The 25490-nt window shown below is 49.4% G+C and overlaps 1 protein-coding gene across 1 annotated transcript; it reads left to right on the plus strand.

Moving 5' to 3' along the window:
- The first annotated feature begins 6674 nt into the window (after positions 1–6674).
- LOC127482201 (uncharacterized) lies at positions 6675–19031 on the plus strand. The gene is made up of 20 exons (XM_051812302.1): positions 6675–6687; positions 6839–7063; positions 7471–7597; positions 7909–8108; positions 8488–8700; positions 9559–9704; positions 10374–10501; positions 12015–12147; positions 12407–12539; positions 13000–13152; positions 13533–13659; positions 13881–14092; positions 14746–14908; positions 15051–15133; positions 15776–15936; positions 16270–16411; positions 16751–16935; positions 17035–17113; positions 17587–17724; positions 18413–19031. The coding sequence occupies exons 4-20, from the start codon at positions 7973–7975 to the stop codon at positions 18454–18456; spliced, it is 2376 nt and encodes a 791-aa protein (XP_051668262.1). The 5' UTR covers positions 6675–6687; positions 6839–7063; positions 7471–7597; positions 7909–7972; the 3' UTR covers positions 18457–19031.
- Positions 19032–25490: the final 6459 nt, after the last annotated feature.

Here is a 25490-nt window from a genome sequence, read left to right on the forward strand (position 1 = left end):
CACTCGTGAGTCTGACTGTGAGCCCTGCCCAGCAGGTGAGTAGGGACTGGGCACAGGACACCCCGGGGATGTACCTGGGTAGGGGGAAGGAAACATGAGTTCTCCTTTTAAGCTATGATGTTCTGTGCAGCTCCTCTTACTGAGGCTGTCTTCTGTTTGTTTTAGGCATGTATTGCTCAGCCCCAGGTCTGTCCCAGCCCTCTGGATTTTGCTATCCAGGTTATCACTGTGCCAAGGGAGCTGTCAGCCCAGCCCCCTTCAAACACAGGGTGAGTGCCAGGCAGCAGCACAGCAACCCCACTGACCTGGGGGCAAGGACTGGGCTGTCACATCCTCCTGGCTTCTGCTGTCATATTTTCCAAGCATCCCTGCTCTTCATGAGGCTGCTCATGCCTCTTCCTGCTGCCCCTGAGAGCTGCTCAGCTGCTCGTGGTGTCAGCTGGAATATGTTGCTGCCCACGGATAAATTCTGGCCAGACCTGTGTTTCTGTACATTGCCCTGGAGCGTGTGGTCTAATATCTCCTCCCAAAGTCGGCATCAGGGCTGGCATAGCCACACCTCAGCATCCAAGACCCTTTTTATGCCAGCCATGGTCTTTTGTTTTAATTCAGAGGCAGCAGACTTGTAGGACTCATCTCCTGTGTGCCCTCCCCAGAGCTGTCTCTGTGTACATTGTGTTAAATCTCCTTTTCACGGCAGTTTTTCTCTGTGTTTTTTCTGGTGCAGGTGGAATCCTCCAGCCTGGCTCTGCCTGGCAATGACATCTGTCCCACGGGACATTTCTGCCCCAGGGGCACGGGGTACCCTGTGCCATGTCCTCCTGGATCCTTCTCCCCCTCGGTGGGCCTGGAGGCAGAGGAGCAGTGCCAGCCCTGCCCAGCTGGGCACTACTGCAGTGGCACGGGGCTGTCTGAGCTGGCCCAGACGTCTCTGTGTGACCCAGGGTGTGTGAGACCAGCTCCTGTCGGTGACAGAGCACAGCCATGCTGTGTGTTACAGCTCAGGGACACCCAAACCAGCAGATCCTGGGCTTTTCTTACCCCTTTGGTTGGGATATTGCATCTCTTTAGTGATGTTTCAGGGCCTTTCCTTTTCCCTCAGTTTGCCTGACATTCCACCCCAGGCTTATCCATTGTTTTCCACTGTTTTCAGCAAAAAAATTAATACTTCAAAAATCAGCATTACAGATAAATTACTATTGCAAATCTCTTATTTAGCCTGATAATCACCTTGCTGAGAATTTAACATTTTTTTCCCTCCCGTGTTCCTTTCTCCCACAAGGTGGTGCAAGAACCAGGGACAAGGTACCATTTCCAGCCTGAGCAATATCTGTCCATCTCAGGACATTCCTCATAGCAAGAGGCTACAGAAACTCGATTTTATATGTGAAAGAGAGTCTTAGAAGTGATTTCAGTGCAGTGTAACAAGATTTCCTGGGGAAGGATTTCTACTAACAGCTGGCTCTTGAATCTAATGGAGAAAATCGCAATTAAATTTGTCTAGAAGTCGAAGCTAAGCCCAGAATATGAGTGAGGGCTACATTTGGAAGGGCTAAAAGTAATGAGCCACCAAACCAGATTTCTTGGGAGTAAGAGGGATTTGCCGCATCCTGTTCAAATTTTAAATGTTCCCCAAAAAATCCTTTAACCCCAGAAAGATGATGTAGCCTGGCTGCAACAGCAGGGATTAAGGTTTGTGAGCTGGATGACAATGAATATCACATGTCTATAAATGACCCTCGACTTCCAAACTCTGAAGTTGCTGTGCCCAGGTTGCTTTTCAACACCTCTACCATGGAACATCCATCACTGCCCATCACCTGCTATTCACTCTGAATAGATCTTGCTTCCAGGCAAAAAAAAAATCCAAAAAAAGGCAACTTTGCTGGTCTTTCCTTCAGTGCTGTTCCTTTTCCTCAAGGACTAGGAATTGTTTCTTCTTCAGACACGACATGGTTTGAATCCCTGTCTGCAGCAGATGATGGGATCACAGCTCTAATTTCCTTGTTGCTCAGCTCTTAGAACCATTGTAATTTTTGTATTTCCTCATCTTTACCTGAAGTGAGGGCGTGGGAGGGGAGTGGTAAAGGGAAGAGTCACTGATGGCATTAAAGCAGAGGCCTGCAAAAGGACTGGGGATAAAAAGAGCTCAGCAAAGGCAGCAGGAACGGAACACTTGGGCCCTGTGTTTTGAAGTAAAAATACTTTAGTTTTCAAAGACTTTTCCTTCTAGAATGAGAACACTTTCTAGGCAGCTTAGTGTAAAAAAAAAAAAAAAAAAAGAGCCTTTTACCAGGATTTTCAGGTGGGCACCAAATTTACAGATGGGGGGGGAGTTGTCAGCCAAACTGAAACAGGATGCGTTTCCAAGGGATGTCTCCTCTATTTAATGCCTCTGAGTGGGGCTGTGAGTTGGTTCAGTCCAAATTCTCTCTCTTCCAGGTATGTTTGCCTGGAAGGAAACTCTGCTCCCTGCCCTTCTGATGGGATCCATGGGTACAGATGTCCCAGAGGCTTCTACTGCCCCGCGGGCACCGGGCTGGAGTTGCCCTGTGAGCCTGGCACCTTCAGCCCCATGCCTGGGGCAGGGACCTGCCTGCCCTGCCCACCTGGAATGGCCTGTGGAAGTGCTGCCACTGTGGAGCCCCTCACCTGCCCCAGAGGTGAGGCTCAGGTGTGCAGGAAAACCCCAAACGTGGATGGGAGGAGGTGGGATGGAGACCTGCAGGAAATCCTCCTGGCTGGGCCAGAGCAGGGGCTCCTTCAGGGAACGGGGGGTTTACTCAGCACCCCCACCTCTCTCTCCTGTGTTCATTCCCCCCTCCATGTGCAGGTTACTACTGCCCAGCTGGAACTGCTGCCCCACTGCCATGTCCCGAGGGGACACTGAACACCTTGGAGGGGGCACTGGCCCCCACTGCCTGCAGGCTGTGCCCAGTGGGGAGATACTGCAGGGGAGAGGCCAACTGGGAACCTGATGGTGAGTTTGGTTAATAACCCACCCCACAGCACAGGGCTGGGATATTCAGGATGCAGGGAACTGGAAAATATCTCCATGAACAGATTAAAGGCTATTGGAGGGCACCCTTCACCCTGTGCCTGTCACCCTTCACCCTGTGCCTATCAGCCACTTCTTTTTCCCTGTCTCATTTTTTTCACTGAGCATTTATTTTGGATGTTATTTTGGATGTTAGTGCATTGGTTTTCCTTCTCTCCCTTTGTTTTTTTTCCTGCTTTCTCTTCCTTTGCTTTAACACTTTTATTGCTGCTCTTTCTGTCCTCTTAAACACTTCCCCTCCCATTTAAGCACAGAGGGATTGTCCCTGGGGCAAAATGCCAAGGTTGGATGCCTGGAAAGAAGAGAGGCAGGACTCTTCCCACAGGAAACAAATGATAGGGAACTAGTTAGAGAACTGATAAGATAAGCAAATGCTAGATGAGGTCAGAGCAGGTAAAGAAAGGAAGTGATAGAGACCAAAGGTTAATGAGAAGGAGGAAAGGCAAACCAAAGGTGAACTGCCCAGGGTTTCAAGCAGTGATAAAATAGGATAAGGATGGGATTTGGCTTCTCTTCTCTGAGTTATCTGCCTATTTCTGAGGGTTTGAGGAGATGCCACCCTCTCTGTTCTGCCCTGGTAGGTCTGTGCTCAGCTGGGTACTACTGTGCAGGAGGAGCCACTGATGCCACTCCACGTGGGACACCTGCCTTCCCTCTCAGTGGGCCCTGCCCACCTGGGCACTACTGCCCAGAGGGAACCCATTTCCCCGTTGCCTGCCCAGCTGGGACCCTGAACAATGCCACGGGTGAGTGTGACCCCCCCAGGGTCTGGCATGGCTCAGCAGCTGCCCCTTGGCCACAGCAGGGTGTTGGCACCCTCAGCCAGGCCTGGTGGTGCCCGTGTGTTCCCAGCTCAGGTCAGTGCTGCTGATGCTGTTCTGTGCTGGGTGTCCTTCCTCCTCCCCCTCTGGCTGGCCCTGGTTTTTGGTTTGCCCTCAGGTGGTGCCTCCCCCCAGAGCTGTGTGCCCTGCTACCCGGGCTCCTTCTGTGCTGCTGCTGGGCTGAGTTCTCCAACAGGACCTTGTTCTGAGGGGTTTTACTGCCCAGCAGACTCCAGCTCTGTCAGCCCCACAGCATTGTTCTGCCCCAAGGTACTGCTGAGGGGGTGAGGGAAGGGGGGGACTCAGCTCTGGGCAGTTCCCACAGTGGCCAGGGGTCACACCCCCCTCATTGACACATTGATTGCATCCACACAGAGTGTTGCTCAAAGTTTAATAACACATCCCCTGTGTTTGGCATCACCTTCATGAAATCCTCTCCCTCCTCTGTCCTTGCAGGGTCACTTCTGCCTGTCAGGGACAGCCCAGCCAACACCATGCCCTGCTGGAGAGTACCAGCCAGCCACAGGCTCTGCATCCTGCATCCCCTGCCAGAGAGGGTTCTACTGCCAGGACCTGGTGACAGGAGACCCCAAGCGCTGCCCACCTCATTCATACTGTCCCACAGGTACACTGGAACTTGCATGCCAAGGGTTCAGGTGTTGTGTGCCTTCACTGTGATCCCAGAGATGTACAACCCTCATGCTTGAATTCCTGTAGGCCAGATGACAAGGAGGTGGCAATGAGCCAGCGTGTCCTGGGAGTCATTTGTCACGCTCTGCTCCAGGTCAAGGACCTTGTCAGACCACAACAGCCTCCCTGAGGTTTGTTATTGTCTCTGTGGTCTCCTTTCCAGGCACACGAGTTCCTCTCACGTGTCCTGAGGGCACCTTCACTCCTGGAAACATGACTGGCCTCTGGAATGAGAAGGAATGTCTGCCTTGCTTACCTGGTCACTACTGCAGGTTATGAATCATTTCAGTCTGGCTTGTTTTTCACTTTGAGATCCTTGGTTGGTGCTGGTAAGTGGGTGCTAAGTTCCTCCTGGCTTCTCCACCACATCTCTCTCATTCAAAGTAGGAAATACAAGCTTAGACACAGCTTTTGGGTACAGAGCTGTTGGATCTGTGAACTTTGGGAGGCACCTCAAAGCAGTCTGACATCACTGTCGTGGTACAAGGAAGCATCTGGAAGAGAGATGGTAGGGGTAGCATTTAGGGAAACGTGGAAGTAATGCAGGAAGATCAGCCTGGTGGAAAATCATCCACAAATTCATCTAAAGCAGTTCATGTTTATGGAATTTGAACTCAGAAGTGTCTGGCTCACTCTAGTCACCTGCATATGGAAAAAAAGGGGCTATTTTGTCTCTCCTGTCAGTGTAAGAAGTTATTTTTCATTGCAGAGTTCACTGCACCAGCACTTGCTCTGCCTCTGCCCTGGCTCAGCAGCAGTGGGTTGTGTGTGGACTCTTGCTGTTCTCTCTGCTCCAGGCACGGGCAGCTGGAGGGGAAATGTGCTGCTGGATATTTCTGCCTGGCTGGGAGCTCCCAGGCTGCTCCCCAGGGCCACAGCTTCTCCTGGCGCTTCCTGGCCGGCTGTCGCTGGGGCCAAGTATGTGCAGGGCTGTGTCCTGCAGGTGAGTCAGGACCTCAGTGCTATTTAGGGTATAGAATTATTGGCTTGCTTCTAACCAGCTGGAAAACACGTTATCTTGCGTGATATACTGTGATCCCTTCTTTTAAATTGCCGTTGCTTGTTGGTTTCTTCTGTTTTTCCATCTTTTGGACCAATTTGTGTGCCTGACCAAAAAGGCACCTTGAATTTGTGGTGCTGAACTGGTCCTCCAGAAGAGTTTGAAGGCTTTTGGCTTGGCTTTCTGTGTGCACAGCAGCCTCCCAGCAGCTGTGTCAATGTTCATTCTGCAACAACAGCAGGTTCTTGCTCAAACATTTTTGTCATTGCAGGACTCAGTGCCATGGTCTAGTTGACAGGGTGGTGTTGGGTCATGGGTTGGACTCGATGATCTCAGAGATCTTTTCCAACCTGTGTGGTTCTGTGACTTGCATATTTTACTTTTATCTCTTTCCCATCCCTTTCTGCAGGTTTCTACTGCCTGGAGGGATCTGAGGTGCCCATACCATGTCCTGCCAACACCCTTAGAGATCTTCCAGGGGCTGTGAGGAGGGAGGATTGCCTGCCCTGTCCACCGGGACGCTGGTGCAAAGCAGGTTGCAACTGGGGGATAAACCCTGAGAGGGAGGGATAGGAGTTGCTTTTTAAAAGAGTTGTGTGTGTCCCCGAACCTGGTGAGGCTTGATTTGAGGTCAGATATGGCATTTTGGGACAGTCCTGGCAGTGGGACACTGTAGTGATGAGTTCTAGTGTCTGCAGAGAAAAGAGGTATTTAACAGTGTTAATATAACATGCTGTTCCAGCAACCATAGGAAATGCTGGAGAACCTGAGATCACAACCAGTCTCCAAATATCCCTGTCAGAAGAGGGGCTTGGGTGGTGGAGGTGGATTGTGCACAGACTGTGCAGTAGCTTAGGGAGGACCCAGCAGGTCACAGAGTAAAGGTGTTCCAATCCTGTTGAAAACGGCTCTTGAAATCCTTGCTTTCTGTTTGTCAGGGGACTCAGAGGCCCACCCGTGCCCATCAGGACACTACTGCCCCGGGGGCAATGGCAGTGAGCAGGGCAGCCCCGTGGCACCCCAGCAGTGCCCTCCCCAGACATTCCGTGGGCAGCCGGGGGCTCGGAGCCTGTCTGACTGCCAGCCCTGCCCTCCAGGGTACCACTGCCCCCTGCCAGGTCAGTGCCAGGGGAAAACCAGCCCTTCCCCACCTCCAGAGCTGATCACAAAGCTCTCTGAGATGAGATGGTCAGTCGTGCCCACAATTATCTCCAAAACTCCTCCTGGCCACCCAGCCTCCCTTTCTTCTCTCCTTTCTCTTCCTCACAGGTCTGGCAAGGTTTGAGGATTATCCATGCCCCCCTGGGTACTGGTGCCCTGGTAGAGGGGACACTTTCCTTTGTCCAGCTGGCACTGCCAGGACCCAGCCTGGTGCAAAGTCACTGGAAGAGTGTGATCCCTGCTCACCTGGATATTACTGCCCAGACCCAGCACAGACAGGGCTGCCCAACACCCAAGGAGTGCCTTGCAAACCTGGCTACGAATGCCCAGCAGGTGACAGGACCTTTATTTTCTTTATTTCCTTTATTCCCAGCCATTTCTGAGTCTAGAAGGCAGATCAGCAGGCACAGCCATGACATTTAGCAGTGACTCTGGTCCCATTCTTGCAGCAGCCCTGCCAGGACATGGTCACTCCCAGCCCTCCCTTCCTGTTCTTGTTTAGCTGAGGTTGCCAAAGGAAGTGGTGTGGACCTAGAAAAGGAGTAGATATCTTCATGCAGGGCTAGGCACTGAGGTTTTAGCATTTTCTGCTAAATAGCAAACTGGTTTCCAACAGATCTGTGCCCTTTTGTGAGCAGTAATGTTTATGGACACTTTTTTTGCTCCCTGTCTCCCCAGCCCAGAGTCTCCTGTTCTGGGTATGTCACATAATATATCTCTGTTCACCCTTTTTCCCCCAGGTTCAGTAAATCCCAAGCCTTGCAGGCCTGGCCTGTACTGTGGTGCTCTCACAGGTGAGCCCTCTGTGTGTCCTGCTGGGTACCACTGCCCTGAAGGATCCTCCACATACAACAGCCCTGAGCAGCTGTGAGTACCTGGAATGTTGGTGCAGCCAGATTTCACTTCCTAAAAACTCTGAATTGTGCCTGGGATTGAACCTAAACCACAGTCTTTGTGCACTGGGCAAAAGCAAAGGAATCTTTGTAACTGCAGTCACAGGTTTGGTGACTGCTAAGACTGACTGGGGCCATTTATGATTTCTGCTCCTCAGCTCGTGCCTGGAATCAGATGAGAACCATTTTTAATTTTGCCCTCTGTTTGCACTGGTCGTTGAACCCAGAAATCAAACTGGTTTTTACAGGCTTTCTCCCCTCTCCCTGCCTTGTTTTGCCTTCCAGGTGTGTGTTTCCATACTACTGCCCCCCTGGCAGTGCCCACCCAGTGCCATGTGAAGGGGGATCCATGGCCCTGCCCCTGCCTGGTCTGAGGGACTCCTTGGAGAAGTTCTGCAGGGTCTGTGCTGCAGGGACCTACCGCAGTGCCCCCCTGCTCACAGCCCCCTGCCAGCCCTGCCCCGCTGGCTTCCTCTGCCCACCAGGTACCTGGGCCAGTGGGGCAACAAACAGCAGCTCAGACTGGATGCAGAGAGCTCTCAGTTCTGTGTGGGCAGAGCTCTCAGCCCTCTGCAGTTATAAAACCCTGCTGGGGGCTCCCACGTGGATTTGCCACTGGATTTGCCCAGTGAAAGAGCTGGGAGAAAGAAACCGAGATTTGTATTTAGATATGGATTTATATTTAAATATGAGTTTATATTTAAATATGAATTAGGTGGGGAAAATGCTGAATGTTGATTAACTTATATATAAATACACACATATAATTTATATGTATATATTTGTGTGTAAGTGGGATAAGCAGGTGGTCTCTGCCCCTCTCTTAGCACGTGTTGGGGTCCCTAAGCAGTGCCTTTTCTCTAGGCAGTGAGAGCTACCACCAGCAGCCTTGTCCCCGTGGCCACTACTGCCCTTCCCTGGCACCTGCCCCCCTGCCCTGTCCCCCGGGGACCCACGGGAGCAGCCACTTTGGGAAGCACAGAGGGGATTGCCAGCCCTGTCCTGCTGGCACCTTCAACCACCTCCCTGCCCAGGCTGCCTGTTTCCCCTGTGGCAGCTCCTCTTCCTCTCAGCCTGGTGAGTTTTTGTGTGTGTGAGTGAAGTTCCACTGCTGTTAAGAGAAAGACTAACAAGGAAATCACCTGGAAGTGATTCCCTCCCGTGGTTTCATGAGGGAGCACAAGCCCTGGCATCCTCACGGTGCCAGTGCCCAACTGCTCTCCCTCTGGCCCACCCAGAAAGAGAATTCAGTTTTCAAAGCTGTCTTTTTTTAACTCTTACACTCTGTTAGCTGAGGGGATTCGAGCTCCTTAAAGGAAGGAGATGAGTAGCTCTACTAATTCTTGCTCTAGTAATTCCTGCTCTATTATTGCTTTGGACTTTCACCAGGAGTACTTTAGCCCTGAACTGGGGAGCTTGTGTTAAGTGTAGGTGTGCTTTTGAGCCAAAATTGGGCACTGAGAGCGTGATAAAGTGGGGTAAAGGTGACAAACTGGAAGGTAGGCAGCTGTGCCCAGTGAAGAGTGCATGTGCCTTACTCAGTGTGTGTGCAGCACTGTCCCAGCATTTCAAATCAAATGGATTTGAGATGTTGAAGCACAAAGAGGGGCTTGGCAGCCTTGACTGACTGAGTCCTTACCCAGTCCAGGGGCTTAATGTACAGATGAATGGAGGGCTTGTCAAAACTGCTGCAAATGAGCAGCTGGGCCTTTCTGCCTCTCTGCTGAAATGGGGCTGCAGGAAATGTCTGATGGCTGTGGAGCTGAAGGCAGGCTGGCTCCAGCTGCCTGCCCTCAGCTCTGCTCCAGCAGTGTCACTAAAATAAGCTGTGGGATTTGATGAAGGGTATTGAACACTGGAACTGCTCCTTTCCAGAGAGCACAGTTTTTATTCCTCACCCCAATCACCCCTCTAAATCCAACCTCTCCTCTTAAGGTGCCACCAGCTGTACCTGCCATGGGCTGAACAGGGCTTTCCAGCAGTCAGATGCCTCCTGTATCTGCCAGGCAGGTTATGTTTACTATGATGAGAGAGGCAGGAAAGACCCCGACAGCAACAGCGACCAGGACTGTCGACCTCAGGTAAAATTTGGCTTCAAAACAAAATTGTTTTGTGATGTGCAGGAGGGGGGATGTAATTGGCCCAAACAGTGCTTTGGGCTGAAAACACAAGCAAGTCCTTTAACTGTTTTTTGGGGGGTTTTTTTTGAGACCCTTGACCCTTTCTTGTAGGATAATGGCACTTGATTTCTTTACTAGGACATTATGAGGCTAAATTTAAATTCACAAGGCATGGAGGCAAAGGATACTTCCACACCAGGGCAGTGGGGAGCAGCACTGTCTCATGTAGATGACAAATGCAGGAATTTAAGCCTTCTTATTGTTGATATGAAGTTCTTCATCAGACTGGCACGAGGGATTTGGATGGGAGGGCAAATTGCTGTGTTCTTTTGTGCTTTCCAAGTTGTCCTTTAACCTTGTTAAGGGTTACTTTAGGAACTTCAGTCAGTGATTCTCACTTATTGACTGGATTTCTGTAGGACAGAGATAAAACTTGTCCTCTGTTAGACAGCCCAAGTCTTTGTTGGGCAGTAATTAGACGAGCTGACGACGCACGGCACCAGCAAAGAACTGCAGGCACTCTTTATGTTGAAGGTCTGATGACATGGGGAGGGAGGGAATTTTGGGGATGCTGTGAATTGGTCCAAGTGCTGCCTGGTTTGCCACGTGCTGTGGGTGCTGTGTTTGCAGGTGGACGAGCTCTGTGCCCCCGGGCAGGTCCGTCTGGCAGCCACACGAGGCTGTGTCGTCCCCGCGCGCCACGACTGCTCCCCTGCGTGTGGGAGGGCAGGGGGAGAGATCCACGCAGAGCTGGGCATGTGAGTCATGGAATCATAGAATCATGGAATCAGCTGAGGTGGAAGGGACCTCCCAGATCATCAAGTCCAACCCTAGATCAACTATCACTGTGGTTCCCAGCCCATGGCACTGATGCCACATCCAGTCTCTTCTTAAAAACCTCCAGGGATGGAGAATCCACCACTTCCCTGGGCAGCCCATTCCAATGGCTGAGCACCCTCTCTGGAAAGAAATTCTTTCTAATATCTAACCTAAACCTCCCCTGGCACAGCTGAAGACCCAGCCCTCTTGTCTTGCTGATGGTTGCCTGGGAAAAGAGCCCGACCCCCCCCTGGCTCCCCCCTCCTGTCAGGGAGTTGCAGACAGTCAGGAGGTCTCCCCTGAGCCTCCTCTTCTCCAGGCTGAGCCCCCCCAGCTCCCTCAGCCTCTCCTCACAGCACTTGTGCTCCAGTCCCTTCTCCAGCCTCGTTGCTCTCCTCTGGACCTGCTCCAGGACCTCAATGTCCTTCCTGAGCTGAGGGCCCAGAACTGGACACAGCACTCCAGGGGTGGTCCCATCCCCCAGCCCCTCCTCACCCACCCCCTCACCACCAGAGTCACTGAGCCCACGAGCTCACAGCGGGGCAGGGCCGTGGGAGGTGTTTTTGGGGAAGTTTCCATTGGTGGAGTCCCTTCCCATGGAGATGCCAGCCCTCAGCCCACAGTCACTGGCCCCATTCCTCTGCCTGGAGAGTGTCCCCAACAGTACCTGGGGATTTTGTGTCTTGGGTGGAGGCACCAGAATGAACGTGGACTGACAAGGTGAGGATGGACAGAGCTCACATTTACTTCCAATTGCTTTGGATTGAGCCCCTCTGAAGTGGATGATCACTCTGGTAGGTTTAGGTCAGAAATGAGGATATCAATCCTTGTTCCCTCCCCCTTTAATCATAGTTTATATATATATATATCAATTTTTATATACATATACATAAAAATAAATACAAATAAATATAAATATTTATATATTTATACAAATAATTATCTTTTTTTATATATATAGTACACATATTCATGGTTTGGGTTGGAAGGAACCTTAAAGATCACAAAGTTCCAACCCCCCTGTCACGGGCAGGGAAACACTGAAGTTGGTTCTTGTTGTATGATTACCACTTTTTTTTCTCTTTCTGTATTGAAAATCTCCTCCTCCTGACATGGACTGCACAGAAATCCAGTGTGTTAAAATTGTACTCTCTTTCTGTCAACTGTATTCTTAAAGCTGAGCTTTAGGGAGGGATGTGTAATGATCTTTTACAGGACTAAGTTGGTCACTGTTAGACACCAACCAAACACAGATAGTGGGGGATCATGTGTTGGCCTTGAATAGCAGGCAAAGTAGAGATGGGATGGACAAATAGTCTGCTCCATCCTGTTTTCCATGGACACAGAGTAGCCCCACTTGTCATAATTTGTAGGATACTGGACCTGTCCTGCCCCCCAGTGTGTTGTAGCTCAGGGGTCATGACTGATCAGGGCCTTTTGTCCACTTGGCAGATGTCAGTGCAAGCAGTACATCTCTGCTGAGGAGCTCTGTGACCAGCTGTGCCTGCTGAGAGCCCCACGCATCTCCCTGGCATTTGGCACCAACAGGGAGCTGCTCCTGAGGATGGGGGAAGGAGAAGTGAGGGTAGGTCTGGGGGAAAGGGAATGCTTTCTCAGCAGGCAGGTCTGGAGGGAGCTCTTAAAGATCACAGCTTGGGAAAGGGACTCGTGGGTCCTGAAGTTACAGGGTTGGTGCTTTACAGAGAAATGACAGTTCCTGAACTGTAGGGAAAAAGCCTCACTAGAGGAACCTTGTCCAGCTGCAGTTAAGAGTGGTCACAAACCAGGATCTGAGTCCAGTGTTGATTGTATCAGTGACCAGTGTTTCCCTCTGCTCCCCATAGGAAGTGGCAAATGTCCTGGGCCCAGATGAGCACGTGCAGAACAGCCAGAGGGTGCATTTGGTCCTGTTCAGCCCCAGTGGAGTGCTGGGTTTCATTGTCTCCAGCACAGATGTTCTGGATGCATTTCTCATGGGTAAGGCTTGAGAGCCCCTGAGAGTGAACCTGAATTCCAGCCAGACTGAGCCATTTGTTTCCTTTCAAGTTGGCCCAGTGGGAATTTATTATCAGATGCTCCAAACTATTTAGAAATTAGGGAGATACCTTGTTCTGTCTGGGATTAAACAGTGAGGAACTGCACTGACTGCATGGTTAGCTCCCTGGGAATGGGTCAAATAAAGATTGCAGGATGATTCTGGATTTCCAAGAACTAGAAAGAAACCCCATTTGGAGGCAAATCTGTTGGCAACTGTGTGCTGGCTCCTGATTCTATTTGCTGCTCAATTAGGGTGGTGTGGCTGAGAGCAGAATTTGGCCTTGTGAGCTGTAATTGCCCACAGGCACAAAATAAATGGTTCTTCCTTGCCAAGGGTTGGGTGTCTTCACATGCTGCTTGTTTTGCAGGGTTCATTGTGGTTTGTTCTGTTGCCTGGCAGGAGATTTCCCATCAGATCAGCTGCTGCAGAAAGGTCATCGATTCCAGAGGACTTCCTCCAAAGACCCCCAGGCCTTGCCCCTGGTTCCCAACCCTGTGGTGTGTTTGGAAGCAGGAGACACGATCCTTTTCCAGCTCAGCATCGATTCCCAGGGTGAGTGTTGCTGGGTCTGTGCTCCCTTTGCAGGTCTGTGTGTGCAGACCCGTTCAGGGCAGTGAGTCCATGTTTGCCTGTGTGAGCACATCCCTTCCCATCCCTGCTCTCTTGCCCTCAGGGGATCCCACAACTGCAGCCTGGGCTCTGACAGGGACTTACCTCATGGTTTTCACTTTTTAGTTGGATTTCTGTACAACAGACATAAAGTGTGTCCTCTCTTAGGCAGCACAAATCTTTGTTGGGCAGTAATTAAACTCAAATAAATGAGTTGACACTCCTTGGCCCTACAAATGAAACACAGTTCTTTGCCAGCCCAGTGCCAGCTGTCCCAGCTGAGGGGGGTCAGAGCTGCTGACACTGTTCTGGACCCTTCCCAGATCGTGCATCCAGCCATTACCCTGTCTATCAGAAGCAGCATCTCTATAACAGCAACCCCAGCTGGGATTTTGGACCCTTCCGAAGGCTAAACCACCTCGTCCAGGAGACTCACCTCAACCTCTCCTGGTAATACCTGCTGTGGATGACAGTGCATGTGTTGTGTGTTACTCACTCCCAAATCCTGGGTGCTGTCCTGGGATTTGGGAGTGAGTCTGAGATGGAATCAGTAGGTCCTTGGCAGTGAAAATGTCAAACACGTGTTCAAATCCATGTCTTTACCATTATCACAGCTGGAGGCCAAAGGAAGCTTGGATCAACCCAATGTCTTCTTGGCTTCTCTCTTTCAGGTTTGCCCACATTTTCCTGGAGTCTGGCACATATGTTTTCAGGGATAACACTGTCCAGGAGCACTTCCTGATTGTGACTGTGAACGAAGCCAACGTGAGCTGTGACCCCAGAGCTGTGCCCTTCCAGCCCTCCTCTCTGTTCCAGCTGGCCAGACATGGGGTTTTGAAGCAACAGGATCTGAACTTGGCTCCCAACTGGGCTGCTATCACAGGTACAGCCAAAACACTGGGACACCAACCTTGAGGCTTAACTATGACCTTTCTTGTACTTCTTGAAGTGTGTTTAAACAAGCATTTTCTTTGAAAACACCATCAAACCACTGGCTTTGTCAGCTTTAATCCTGTTCTCCTGTGGAGCTCCCCAAAGTTCCCTGCCAAGAACCTGCCTGTGTGGGAGCTCAAGTGGTGAGAGAGGGAAGGAGCAGTTGTGTCTCACCCCACACCCTGCTCCAAGAATTGAAGTGATTGAGGGTGCTTTGTTTTCCTTGGCTGGAAAGCAGAAAGCGACACCGTGTTTCCACGATAAACTAAACTGAAATTAAATACATCATTTCAAAGTTGACTAAAGGCTAAACACAAGGTCAGTTGAGGTCTTTCCTCAAAGCCAGACCTCTGGGTGAGTGCTTTGCACATACCAGTCCATTAGTGAGAGGCCAGTAAAGGACAGAAATGAAAGTGTGGCTTGCAAGTGTGATCCTTGGCTGGGTCACCTCAGAAAACACTTTGCTCCTGGCCTGATGCACCAACCAACAGGGGGAAAGCAGAAGCCCCTGTAATCGACCTGAAAGCTGCTAAATGTTGGTTTGGGGCAGGATACATGGTTTCTGTGTTTCTCACTTCTTGCCATCCCTCTCTGCTTCCCCAGCCCTCCTCTTTGTTCTGGGCTCCCTCACCGTGGTGCTGACAACCCTGGCCATAGTGTTCCAGCCTGCTGGCCCTGCCAGCAGCCCCCTGAAGGGCTGGAAGCCACGCTGGAGGAGCCTGGGTGAGCCACACATCCCACCAGAATATATCCTCCTTAAGGACAGGTAAACCCCCTCTGCACGGTAGGTATGAAAGTCTGGACAAGAAATCTGTCCTTCTGCTGGAGCTGGGCTGGTGATAACTGCAGTGTCTGATTTCTCTGAGAAGAATGAGATGCTCTTCACCCTCTTCTGTCACTCCCTCTAGCCTTCAGTTTTATCAGATGCTTGGTCCTCGAGGCTCTGGAGGAGATGCTGCTTCTGGAGAGACAGGAACAGCCCCCAGTGCAGGTGAAGTGCTGGGCCAACCCCAGCTGTTCTCCAACTGCCTTCTTCCCACTTACTCCCCGTTTTGTTGTCCTGTGTTAACTCTCTGGTGTGAGAATGGTGTCCACATTCACTCAGGCACACATCCTGCCATTCTGGGTCCCTGTGTTCTCCTCAGTCAGGCAGTGTAACCCCCCTGTGATTGGAATGGGGTGGAGTTTTCTCCCTTAGGAGTCAGGAGAGGAAGTGGCCAGCCCCGAGAAGCCCTTTAAAAACGGCAGCAAACTTAAATGGCCGGTAAAGAAAACAAAGTCTTTACAAATATTTCCCTTGGCTTCTTCTGTTGGTCCTGCTTTTCTCCGAAGGCACCTGACTCCTGGGCTTTGTTTGCTTTCTGGGAATGACCTCACCTTGGGAATTTCGGGGTGTTCAGAGGGAACAGCAGATGGCAGCATGAAGTGGTGCTGGGAACAGCTCTGAGAGCAGCAGCAGCATCCCGAGTTTTCTGGGCGAGTGGGGAGCTGATAGTAACGCTCTGTCATCCTCCCCCTCACCACCTCTTGCCTCATCCACTTCAGCACAAAATACTGTTGTCCCCCACGGGCAGGCAGTGGGAAATAAAGCCCGTGGGCAGTGTTTCAGGGTGAGCCCTCCCCTGTGTTTCAGGAGAGCCCTTGGCACAGAGGGTCCTGGAGGATTTCAGCGCCCGCACCGTCTATGACAAGCTGGAGGATCAGAACCTGCACGTGGCAGCTCAGCTGGCAAAGCACAGGGTGGACGTGCTGGGCTTTTACAACGGGATCAGCCACAGGATTCAAAGCCTTGTGGTCAGTGGGAAGAAAGATTTGAGGGAAGGGAGTCTTGGAAACATGACATTTGTAAGATAAATGGTTCCCCTGAAGCTACAGTTTATTGAGGGATGTGTCTTCCCCCTTTCAGTGTGTTATTTTGGCATAAAATAGCTTTATATAGTTAAAATAGTTTATCTAGTTAGTTAAGTTTATCTAGTTAGTTTATATGGTTAGTTAATAGTTTGTATAGTTTAAATAGTTTTTATATGAGAGGCAGAAGGTGGAATGGGTGGATTGCAGGTGTAACATTGCTAGCAGAGTATAACAGAGTGTAACCCAGAGTATGACACTGCTGCTCTCTGTGAACAGGACATGGTGCAAGCACTGGACCCTGATGCCCTGAAAATCTTTGCCAGGCAAAGGATTTGTGGGCACAAACCTGCAGACAACAGCGGGGCAGCAGAGGGTGATGAACAGGGTGATGGACACTGTGGGAACACCTTCCAGCCAGGTGAGAGGACCAGAGAGCAGAGCAAGGGAGAGGAGGAGTGTAAGAGTGAGCAGGTTAAAAACAAGAGCTGGCTCATACACACAGAGATCCCACGAGACTGTGTCTGTCAGTGTTGTTCTGCAAGAGCTGGCTGACTCTTCATCTCAGCTCAGTGAGAGGAGAGGGTCTGTCAGCTCAGGAAGAGATAAACACACGTTTATTTGGAAATGTTGTACAATATGAGGCACCTTGTGAAACCTCCAAAGGAAGGCTCCTGCTCTTGGTTTTGGTCTGGGTGTAATTGTAGTTCTTCAGGTGGTTCTGCAGGAGCCCATTTGAATTGTTTATCAGGTTCATCAGGTGCCCCATGGCAGGAGGTGAGAGAGTTAATGAAAGCTCTGGAAGTGCTGCTTGGGAATGCTCCGTGCAGGAATGGAGCTGTGAAGGGAGAGCTGGAGCACAAGGTCCAAGCACAGGATGCAGTGCAGGCTGTGCCCTCCCTGGGCAGCCTGGCCAGTGGCAGGAGATCAGGAGTGCAAGGGCAGGTGAGTTGCAGGTGTCTGTTGTTGTTCCATCTCTCACCTTTCTGCTGGTTTTTCCCACTCACTCATTTCTTTAATTCTTGGGCCCTTTTTATCCCACAGGATCACGAGCTGCCTCAGCAGTGGGAGCTCTTCAGCAGGAAGGATGCTTTTTTCAGCTTCCCTGGGCATGAAGAGCATGGTAAGGGCAGTGCCATAGCTGGGGGTGCCATGGGTGCTTTCAGAGATCACAAAGAGGGCTGACTCAGTGAAGTCTGGGGTGAGACAGGTGTGTATGTTTGGTAAGAGAGCAAATGTATAATTACTTCTTCCCATTTTTGGTATTTATTTTCACGTATTTGTTTTTTGCTGAGGTGCCAGTTCAGGGGAGCCACTTCTGCCTCCTCTGTAAGAGAGAAGTGCAGGAGTTTTCATCCCCACAGACCCTTTACACCTTTATATCAAGTGGCCAACTGTAGACAGGAGAATGGGAGTCATTACACTGATTAAATGCCAATATGGGGAGGTCAGGAAGATTCTATACTATCAGTTCTGTGCTCCCCACAGCCTCTGGTTGGGTGTTCTCTCTGCTCAGTGCAATATTTTCCTTCCTGCAGCCATCCAGCCATGAAAAGCCTCTTCCTTTAGGCTTAAAAGCTTTCCCATTTCTCCAAGGTTTAGATCTCCAGTTGCCTTACCTGACTGAGTTGGAGGTGGAGGGCCTGGTAGCAGCTTCCCCCCTTGCCAAGACCCTGTGTGAGATCAAGCAAGCCTTGGTGAACCTGCAGGAACCTTCAGACCCTGATAATCCAGGTAATAAATCTTAGTCTGACTGCAATTTCTGTTTCCCTGTAGTGGATAGAAGATTACCAAGGTGGAGGAGTTATCTCTCACCCCTGGTGCCTGATAAACACCAATATCTGCTGCAGGTCATTAGAAAGAAGTCACCAGAAGGTCAATAAGCAGACATCAATGCTTGACTGATTCACACATGTGGATTTGTTTCCTTCTTTCTTCCACTGAATTAATTTTATTAATTCGTTTATTGGCATCAGAAAAGGTTTCTGGGGAAAGTTGTTCAGCCAAGATCTGTGATCTTTGGAACCAATTTACCAGCACGAGAGTTCAGCTGGTTTTCTTCATGTGTGCTGTCTTACAGCAGTAAATAAAGAGTTAAAATAACCAGGATTCTTCTGAACTGAACATTTTCCTCAAGCAGTTGCTGAATTTTTAGGCTGTGACGCTCGGAGTTGGAAATTAATAATGGTGTGGGTTTGGTGTAATTATGGCTGGATCATTTGCATTATTTTGCAATTCAGATCCAGGGGGTTTGCAAAGGCCTGGATGTGCCATGGATGTGCACAAACCCTGGAGCCCCTGGGCAGGGATCAGTGCTGGCTGTAGGTCCTGATTCGTGCCCTGGGGGTCAGTGGTGGCACAGCAGCCCCTGGTGCTCTGCTCTGCATTCCCACCCTGCCCTCATTCGGAATTTCTCTGGCAGACAGCGACCATCAAACCAGCGTGGGGAGCTCAGCCCTCCCCTGAGCTGCTGGGGCTGCAAACAGGGCTGGAGCTCTGCTGCTGGCATGGAGAGGAGCTGCCCTGCTCACGGGATTGAAGGGACAGAAGCAGAAGCATTTCATCTCCTGCACACTAAAATAGCCACCAGCTCACTTCCTTGAGGAACCTTATCCCTGGCACTGGCTGAAGGTGGACTGTGGGGCAGTGTGTGTGTGTCTGAGGACAGAGCTGCTTTACCTGAAAGATCAGAATGGATTCGTATCTAATTAAGGATGTATTTAGAGAAATACATAATGGGTAATCCATATTCTGTTTGCTTAACCTTGAAATGCTTTCACACTGCTCTTGGATTATCAATAATTTGTGGTCTGGAGAAGGAAGCTGAGCTTCTTGATGTCACTGATTTTATAATTCTCACTGTTAAGTCAGTGAAGCAGAAAACATAAGACCACAGGTGGCATAACCCCCCCAGTTTATCAGTGTATTCTGTACAGCTTTTGTGATCTCTGATATGAAGGATGTTTGTGACTTTTTCAAGTGTTTTAGAGCCACACTTTTAAGCCTTGCCCCCCATCCATGTTTTCAGTACACTCATGCTAATCTCAGTAAGTTCTACTGGCAGACACCCTCAGGGTGATTTTTCTGAGCAAAGCAGCCAATTAAATTATTCCTGTAGTGGTGACTGCAGGGATCTGTGCAGCTGCTGGACTCCAGTGCTGGGAGCCTGAAATTAAACTGCAAACATCCTTCCTCCCATTCTGCTCCTGCTGAGCTGTCTCTGTGAGAGCAGGAGAGCCTGGCTGAGAGGGGGGCATTGTTTCTATGCAGCAGGAGCAGCATCACCTGCTCCATCCTCACAAGGATTGCTGACTGTGAGCCAGCCCAGTCCCTTGGCAACCCCCCCAGGTGGGATTGAGCTCCCAGAGCAAAGCCTGCTCTCTTCTCACTGCAATATTTACTGACTGGCTTGTGTGTGGAGAGGTCTGTGAGCCTGCTCCTTCCTGGTTCCTCGACACAAAAACCTGTGTTTGCTCCTTCTACCTTTGCATAACCAGGGGGAGTGTGAAGAGAGGGACACTTGGTTGCCCAGGAGGCCAGACAGAAGCTCTCAGGTTTGCTTCCACTGGCAGGTGTGTCTGGTGGACCCAGAGGAGCTGCAGGGGGTTTTTTTTTTGGCCCTCATTTGCTGGTTCCACGTTTTCTGAGCTGGCTCCCAAACACAAAAGGTTTGTTTCAGTTCCTTTGCAGCTTCACCTTGGGAGAATTTAGGTACTTTACTGACACTTGGGAGGGACTTCCAGAAAATACAAACAATGCAGGGCACCTGTACGTCACTGTGGTTGCCTGTTGTGGAATGTAGTAGTGAAAAAAAAAAACCCTGTTGTTGCTCTCTTCACTGCTTTCTATTTTAGGTTATCAGCAGATATGCTTATAACAGTCCTACATGGAGGTAAGAGCCTGCAGTGCTTGCTGTCTCTGATATCCACAGGGAAATGTGGTACCCAGCAGGTGATAAAGTTATCTCTGGGATTTGGGGTTGTATTTGTAAAAGGCAGGGTGGAAGGCAGTAGTAAACACAATTTGTCACATTTTTATTGCAGTGGTTTCTCAATGAAAATGTTTTGTTTTAAATAAAAAAAAAAAAGAGACATGATGTGGAATTTTGCTCAGTTTTGTTTATTTTCCCCGCTGTGGTTTTCTTAACAAATACACTTCAGTTATAAGTAAACAACTCAGTTTCAAAATGTTTTGGGTCTTTTTTTTTCCCCCCCACAAAACCAAAGAGTATCAATGAAAAGAGCAGAGTTTCCCAGTGTATCTCTTCATGCTCAGTTGATAGTCCCTTGGAGAAAACAAATAAAAGGAGGAGTGGTGCAATCATCGTGTTTATTCTGTTTCTGAAGTATTTACTGTTGACAGCTCATTTTATAGTGTTTTATGGAATCTCCTGGAAGTCCAGCAGTGTCTGGAGTAGCTGAGAAGTCTCCTCACGTGTAAAGGGTGCTGGTTCCCTGGAACTGCTGATAGAAGTGGGGGAGTGCAGGGTCACTGAATTTGGTGTTTGGAGAAGGGTCACAGGGCTGTTGGTGTTTCTTTGGTTGCCTTGGTTTGTGGCTCTCTCAACAGAAAATGAAAAGGCCCTTTTCAACACTCAGTGTAAAGTTCAGCCTCTCTTGGAGAGCATCAAATGCTGCTGTGGCTGTGAGAAGGAAGGGGTAGTTGGGATCCCTGGGAAGGAAGGGCTGGTTAGAGTCCCTGGGAAGGAAGGGGTGGTTGGAGTCCCTGGGAAGGAAGGGGTGGTTGGAGTCCCTGGGAAGGAAGGGGTGGTTGGAGTCCCTGGGAAGGAAGGGGTGGTTGGGATCCCTGGGAAGGAACCTCTTTGGTTTAGTGCTGTGTGTGGCTCTGAGGTCTGAAATGAGCTCCTGCTGATCCTGTGTTCCAGTGGGAAACTGTGATCAAGCCTCCCAGTGTGTTCCCTGTGCCAGAGGCTGTTCCTGATGGTGTTTTGTGGCACTTCCAGAGGCTGCCCCTGGCTGTGCTCATCACCTGGTTAATCCTTCCTCTCACACACCCAGATATGGAACCTTTAGATGCTGTGAGAATGAAAGGTCCAATGAAAATATCTAATAAAAGCATATATATATATGCCCAATGAGGATTTTTGAGGTCCTGAATCATAGTTCTCAACTAAAATGCTCCCAGATTTGGAGTATTTTTCAGTGGGGATCATCTTTGCATAGCTGACATGTCTCTTGTTTCATTGCCAAAGCTCTTTGTAGCTTCCTGCCCTTGAATCCTGCCTTCTGTGTGCTTTCAGGTGAAGTTAAGTTGGCAGCTGTGCATGGCCAGGTGAAGAACTTGCTGCAGAACCAAGATGGAAACATAACAAGGGTTTGTGCTGTGGAGTCCCAATTTTAGCCTCTGAACATCCTTAGCTCCCCTCAGAGGCAGTGATGTTGAACATTTACTGAAGGCAGAGCTAAACACCAGAAACTGGACTCTGAAATTAAGGCTGGTTTTGAAAATGCTCCAGTGCAAGTCAAGACTGCCTTCATGTAGTACAGAGATCTCCCAGTTCCACCTCCAGGAAATATTCTTTTGAAAGTTTCTGGCTTTAATACCATGGTTTTATCCTGTACAGGACATGAAGGTTCCCAAGAAGCTGTTTTCACACTACTGCTGAAAGACTTACAGCATTGTCACTCCAAAATTCCTGGGTGTGAGCCTGAATTAGATGTTTCTATAGCCTTGTTCTCAAACATGAGAGGAGAGAATAACCTATTACTTGTGCTCCTATGGGAGGAATAAAAGCCTGGAGGAAAGAGTTTTTTCAATTTATAGTCAAAATGGGAAATCTTTTTTTTTTTTTCCCCCCAGAACTAAAAAACTATAAATTAAGGAGAAAATGCTTCTTAATCTCTTTGCATTGTGTGTGAAGTCCTGGGGTTGTGGATGATGTGCTGTGTCCGTGGAAGTACAAGGATTATGTTGGATCTTATCAGCTGATTTTTCTCTCTTCTCTCTCCAGCTCAACTGAAGAAATGTGATGACTCCAAAGTTCTACCTGCCAGAGGGAAAACTAGAAAATCTGGCAAAAAAAGCCAAGTTGCTTTTGGAAGTTCCATCCCCAGGTGAGCCCCTGAGCTGAGTGAAAGCAGTGCTGACCCTTTCCTTAGGGTGTGTTGTGTCTCTACCACAGGTAAAAGGAGTCGTTCCCCACAGGGCAACAGGAATGAAACTGGGGCTGCCACTTCCAGAGGAACTGGGAGACACCAGCAGTGGAAGTTCTTTGGTGCTGGGCTCTGGAGGCCACCTTTATCCTTGGTTTATTCCTTGATGACAGACTGAATTTATGGTTGTCAGAAGCCTGACAGAGCAAATACTTCATTTCTGAGCACACAGTCCCCTGACTCAGAACAGCAGGGAATCACTCTGGAGCCAGGGAAATGCCCAAAGACTTTGGTCCTCACAGACAGTGACAGGAGGACAAGCTGCAGCCCCAAGCTGGTTTATCTTTACCACAGTAGTTTTGTCTCTGGAAACGTTGAAGTGTTCAATTAACAAGTTCTTCTAATTTTATCTCTTACCTCGCAGCTTCCATAAATAACTTTATAACTCCTGAGATAGCTCCTATCTTCATGGGATGGACCCTGTCCCATCTTACACAGACCTGGTGATTCATCAGTCCAGCTGATCTGCTGTGCTGAGCACTTGTGTGTGAACCACGATGGGAAACATATTAAAACTGTGTGTAAAAATGCAGATCATCTTGCAAAGCCTATAGCCTATAGAACTCTTCTTCCTCAAGGTTCCTGTTAAAAAATAGAACAGGTTGTAAAACCTAATCACCAAGAGCAGGACTTTTCTCTCTACAACACCCAGTGGTACATTGATCTCAGATAAATTCACAAGCAGTTTTAAACTTGCAGCACTGTTATGCAACTCGTTCATTGCTGAAAATATTTTGAACTAAACAGAAACATCTCCAAAATGTATTTTTTTTTTAACTGTGAGCCCCAAATAAGCAGAGGGCTGTTGGGAGTCCCCAGTGAGGTTCACATGCAGTGAGAATCACCTGTGTCTGGTTTTGTGAGAACTGTGTGACAATCTTGGAAAAATTCAGTGTTTCATGGGAAAGTGGTGTCATATTTTCAGCAGGGAACTGATGCCCAAGGGAAGAAATTAAGCAGGATGAGTTCTTGTCTTTGAGTAAGTCAGGTGTCCAGTCATTAGAACTGGAAGAAACCTGAAGTGAGGAGGAGGAAGAAGAAACCTGAAGTGAGGAGGAGGAAGAAGAAACCTGAAGTGAGGAGGAGGAAGAAGAAACTTGGGTTTCCTTATTGCCTTTTACTGACTTGGAAGTATTAGACCCTGGAAAAGAGAGACCTGGAAATTCCACTTCTATCTCCCAAAAGCAATAGGCATCGATTCCTCATCTCCCCCTCACCCATCTGTCAGCCAGTGGAAGTTCTGGCAAATCAAAGCCCAAAATACCACAAAATATGCCCAGTTCCCTGTGGGAAATCTGCTGCAGCCCATCACTCCCACACCTTGGAGCCACCAAGCAAACAGCTCTTTATTTTGCCATTCCAAAACCACACCAAGTGTACACCTGCAGTATTCCCGTGGGGGGAAAAGCTGCTAATAAGCCTATTTCTTGGAGCAAATGTGCCAAGGCAAACACAGATAAAGTGAAGAACGTGGCAGTGAGGAAAGCTGGTGGTTTCCATGAGCCCCAGCTCTTGCTAAACCCTCCTGGAGAGCCCAAGTGCCCGGGTCTGACCTTTGCGAGCGGCGCCGGGGAGGCGATAACTGGGTTGTGGTCAACAGGGAAGTCAACATGTTGTGTGGGTCAAAGGCCTCTTGGAGCCCTGGCTGTTGAGGTCAGACACTGCCTGGCAGTGAAACTGTTCTCCAAAGCCTCTTGCCTGAAGCACTGAGCTCTCCAGGATCCACGGGCTGAGCAGAGTGACGGAATACTCCGAGTTGGAAGGGACCCACGAGGGTCATCGAGTCCAGCTCTTGAGTGAATGGCCTGGAAGGGGAAGGACAGGAAGGGTGAATGACCACAGGCTGGAGAACCTGGGCCAACTGCCCTTTGGAGAGGGGCCATCTGATGAATATGCTCACAAGTGATGCCAGAGGGGTGTTTGTGGGCTGGATCTACATCACAGCACTGCTGCAGGAGTTGGAGATTGGAACTATAAAAAGACCTGGTTCTCTCTTGTTACATGCTGCTGGGAAGTTGGATTAACTCCATAAACATGAAATTTTGATATATTTTGCTATAAATGAGGTCAGAACCTGGGGGGGTTTCTTTGGTCTTGTCAGAAGAGCCAGAGTTAATTTTTTCTCCTCTAGCAAAAGAAGGGTTGTACACTCAGTAAACAGTCCTCGACATCCTTCCTGGGGAAATAATATTAAATTTAAGATGTAAATGTTATTTGATCCACAAGCAAAATGTCCACCAGCAAATGTCTCCCATCAATGATTTACCACCCCAAGGAGTTTTCCTGCAGTGTATTTACCTGTGTTTTTTAGGTCAGCAGTAACTAAGAACGAGGAAGACTTTGTAGTGCTGTAAATCCTTTGCTTACCTTGGCTTCTCCACCCTCTCTTAGCAAACTGCACCTCCAAACCCCTTAGCTAAGCTCAGAAAGAGTGTGTTCATGCACAGAATCACCCCTCTTGGGTTTTATTCTTTTGTGGCCCCCCTCTTTGTTTTTTTTTTCACTTGCTGACACCTTTGCCTTCTGGACTGGGAGGAAATTTGACCCTGGGTTGTGGAGATCCTGCACTCAAGGAGAAATTCACCTTGTGGAGGAGTTTAGTCTCAGCAACAAGCTGGATCCAGCTGTGATCCAGGGAAGTTGAGCAGCTCCTTCCCTTCTGAGTTTATATTCAGCCTCCCTGGGTGGTGCTGGGGGGAGTGGGGGGCACTTCTCCTGCAGCCCAGCTCACCTGCCCAGGAAGGAAAGCTCAGCCACAGCTGGGGACTGGGACATTTGTCTTGGGAACGTTCTGTCTGTTCAGCACAGAATGAACTTTCCTCCAGAGCAGCTCAGACCTGGCTATTCCAGACAGAAATACAGAGTAATTCAAACCTAATCTAGCAGAGCTGGTTTGAGACCCTTGAGAACTTAGGACAAAATTCAGCCACAATGAAGGGACTGGTTCCAGGCAGGGCTGTGCTGCTCCCAGTTTGGCAGAGGACTGCAGAGAGCTGGGACACGAAAAGCTCAACACAGCTCCCAGAATGACTGAGCTGGACTCCTGAAATGAAATAACAGCATTGTCCCTCTGACCTCACCCCAGGAATACACCTGGAAATGGGGAACTTGCTATAAAAGTAGCTGCTTTTCATTGTTATATGGATAAAGCTGTTAATGTTTGTGGTTTGGGGAGTATTTGGGAACCCCGGTGGAAAATTGGAGCTGAGGTTGTTTGGACTGTTGGCACAGGTTTGTGTTTTCTTTTCTCCACCACTGGTTTTTAGGTGAGTGGAGCCAGGTGACAGCATCACAGCAGGTTGTTGCTCCAAACCTTGCAGGGATTCA

The sequence above is a fragment of the Manacus candei genome, unplaced genomic scaffold (assembly GCF_025592945.1).
Source record: "Manacus candei isolate 608988 ecotype Guabito, Panama unplaced genomic scaffold, ASM2559294v1 h1tg000086l, whole genome shotgun sequence".
NCBI lineage: Eukaryota > Metazoa > Chordata > Aves > Passeriformes > Pipridae > Manacus > Manacus candei.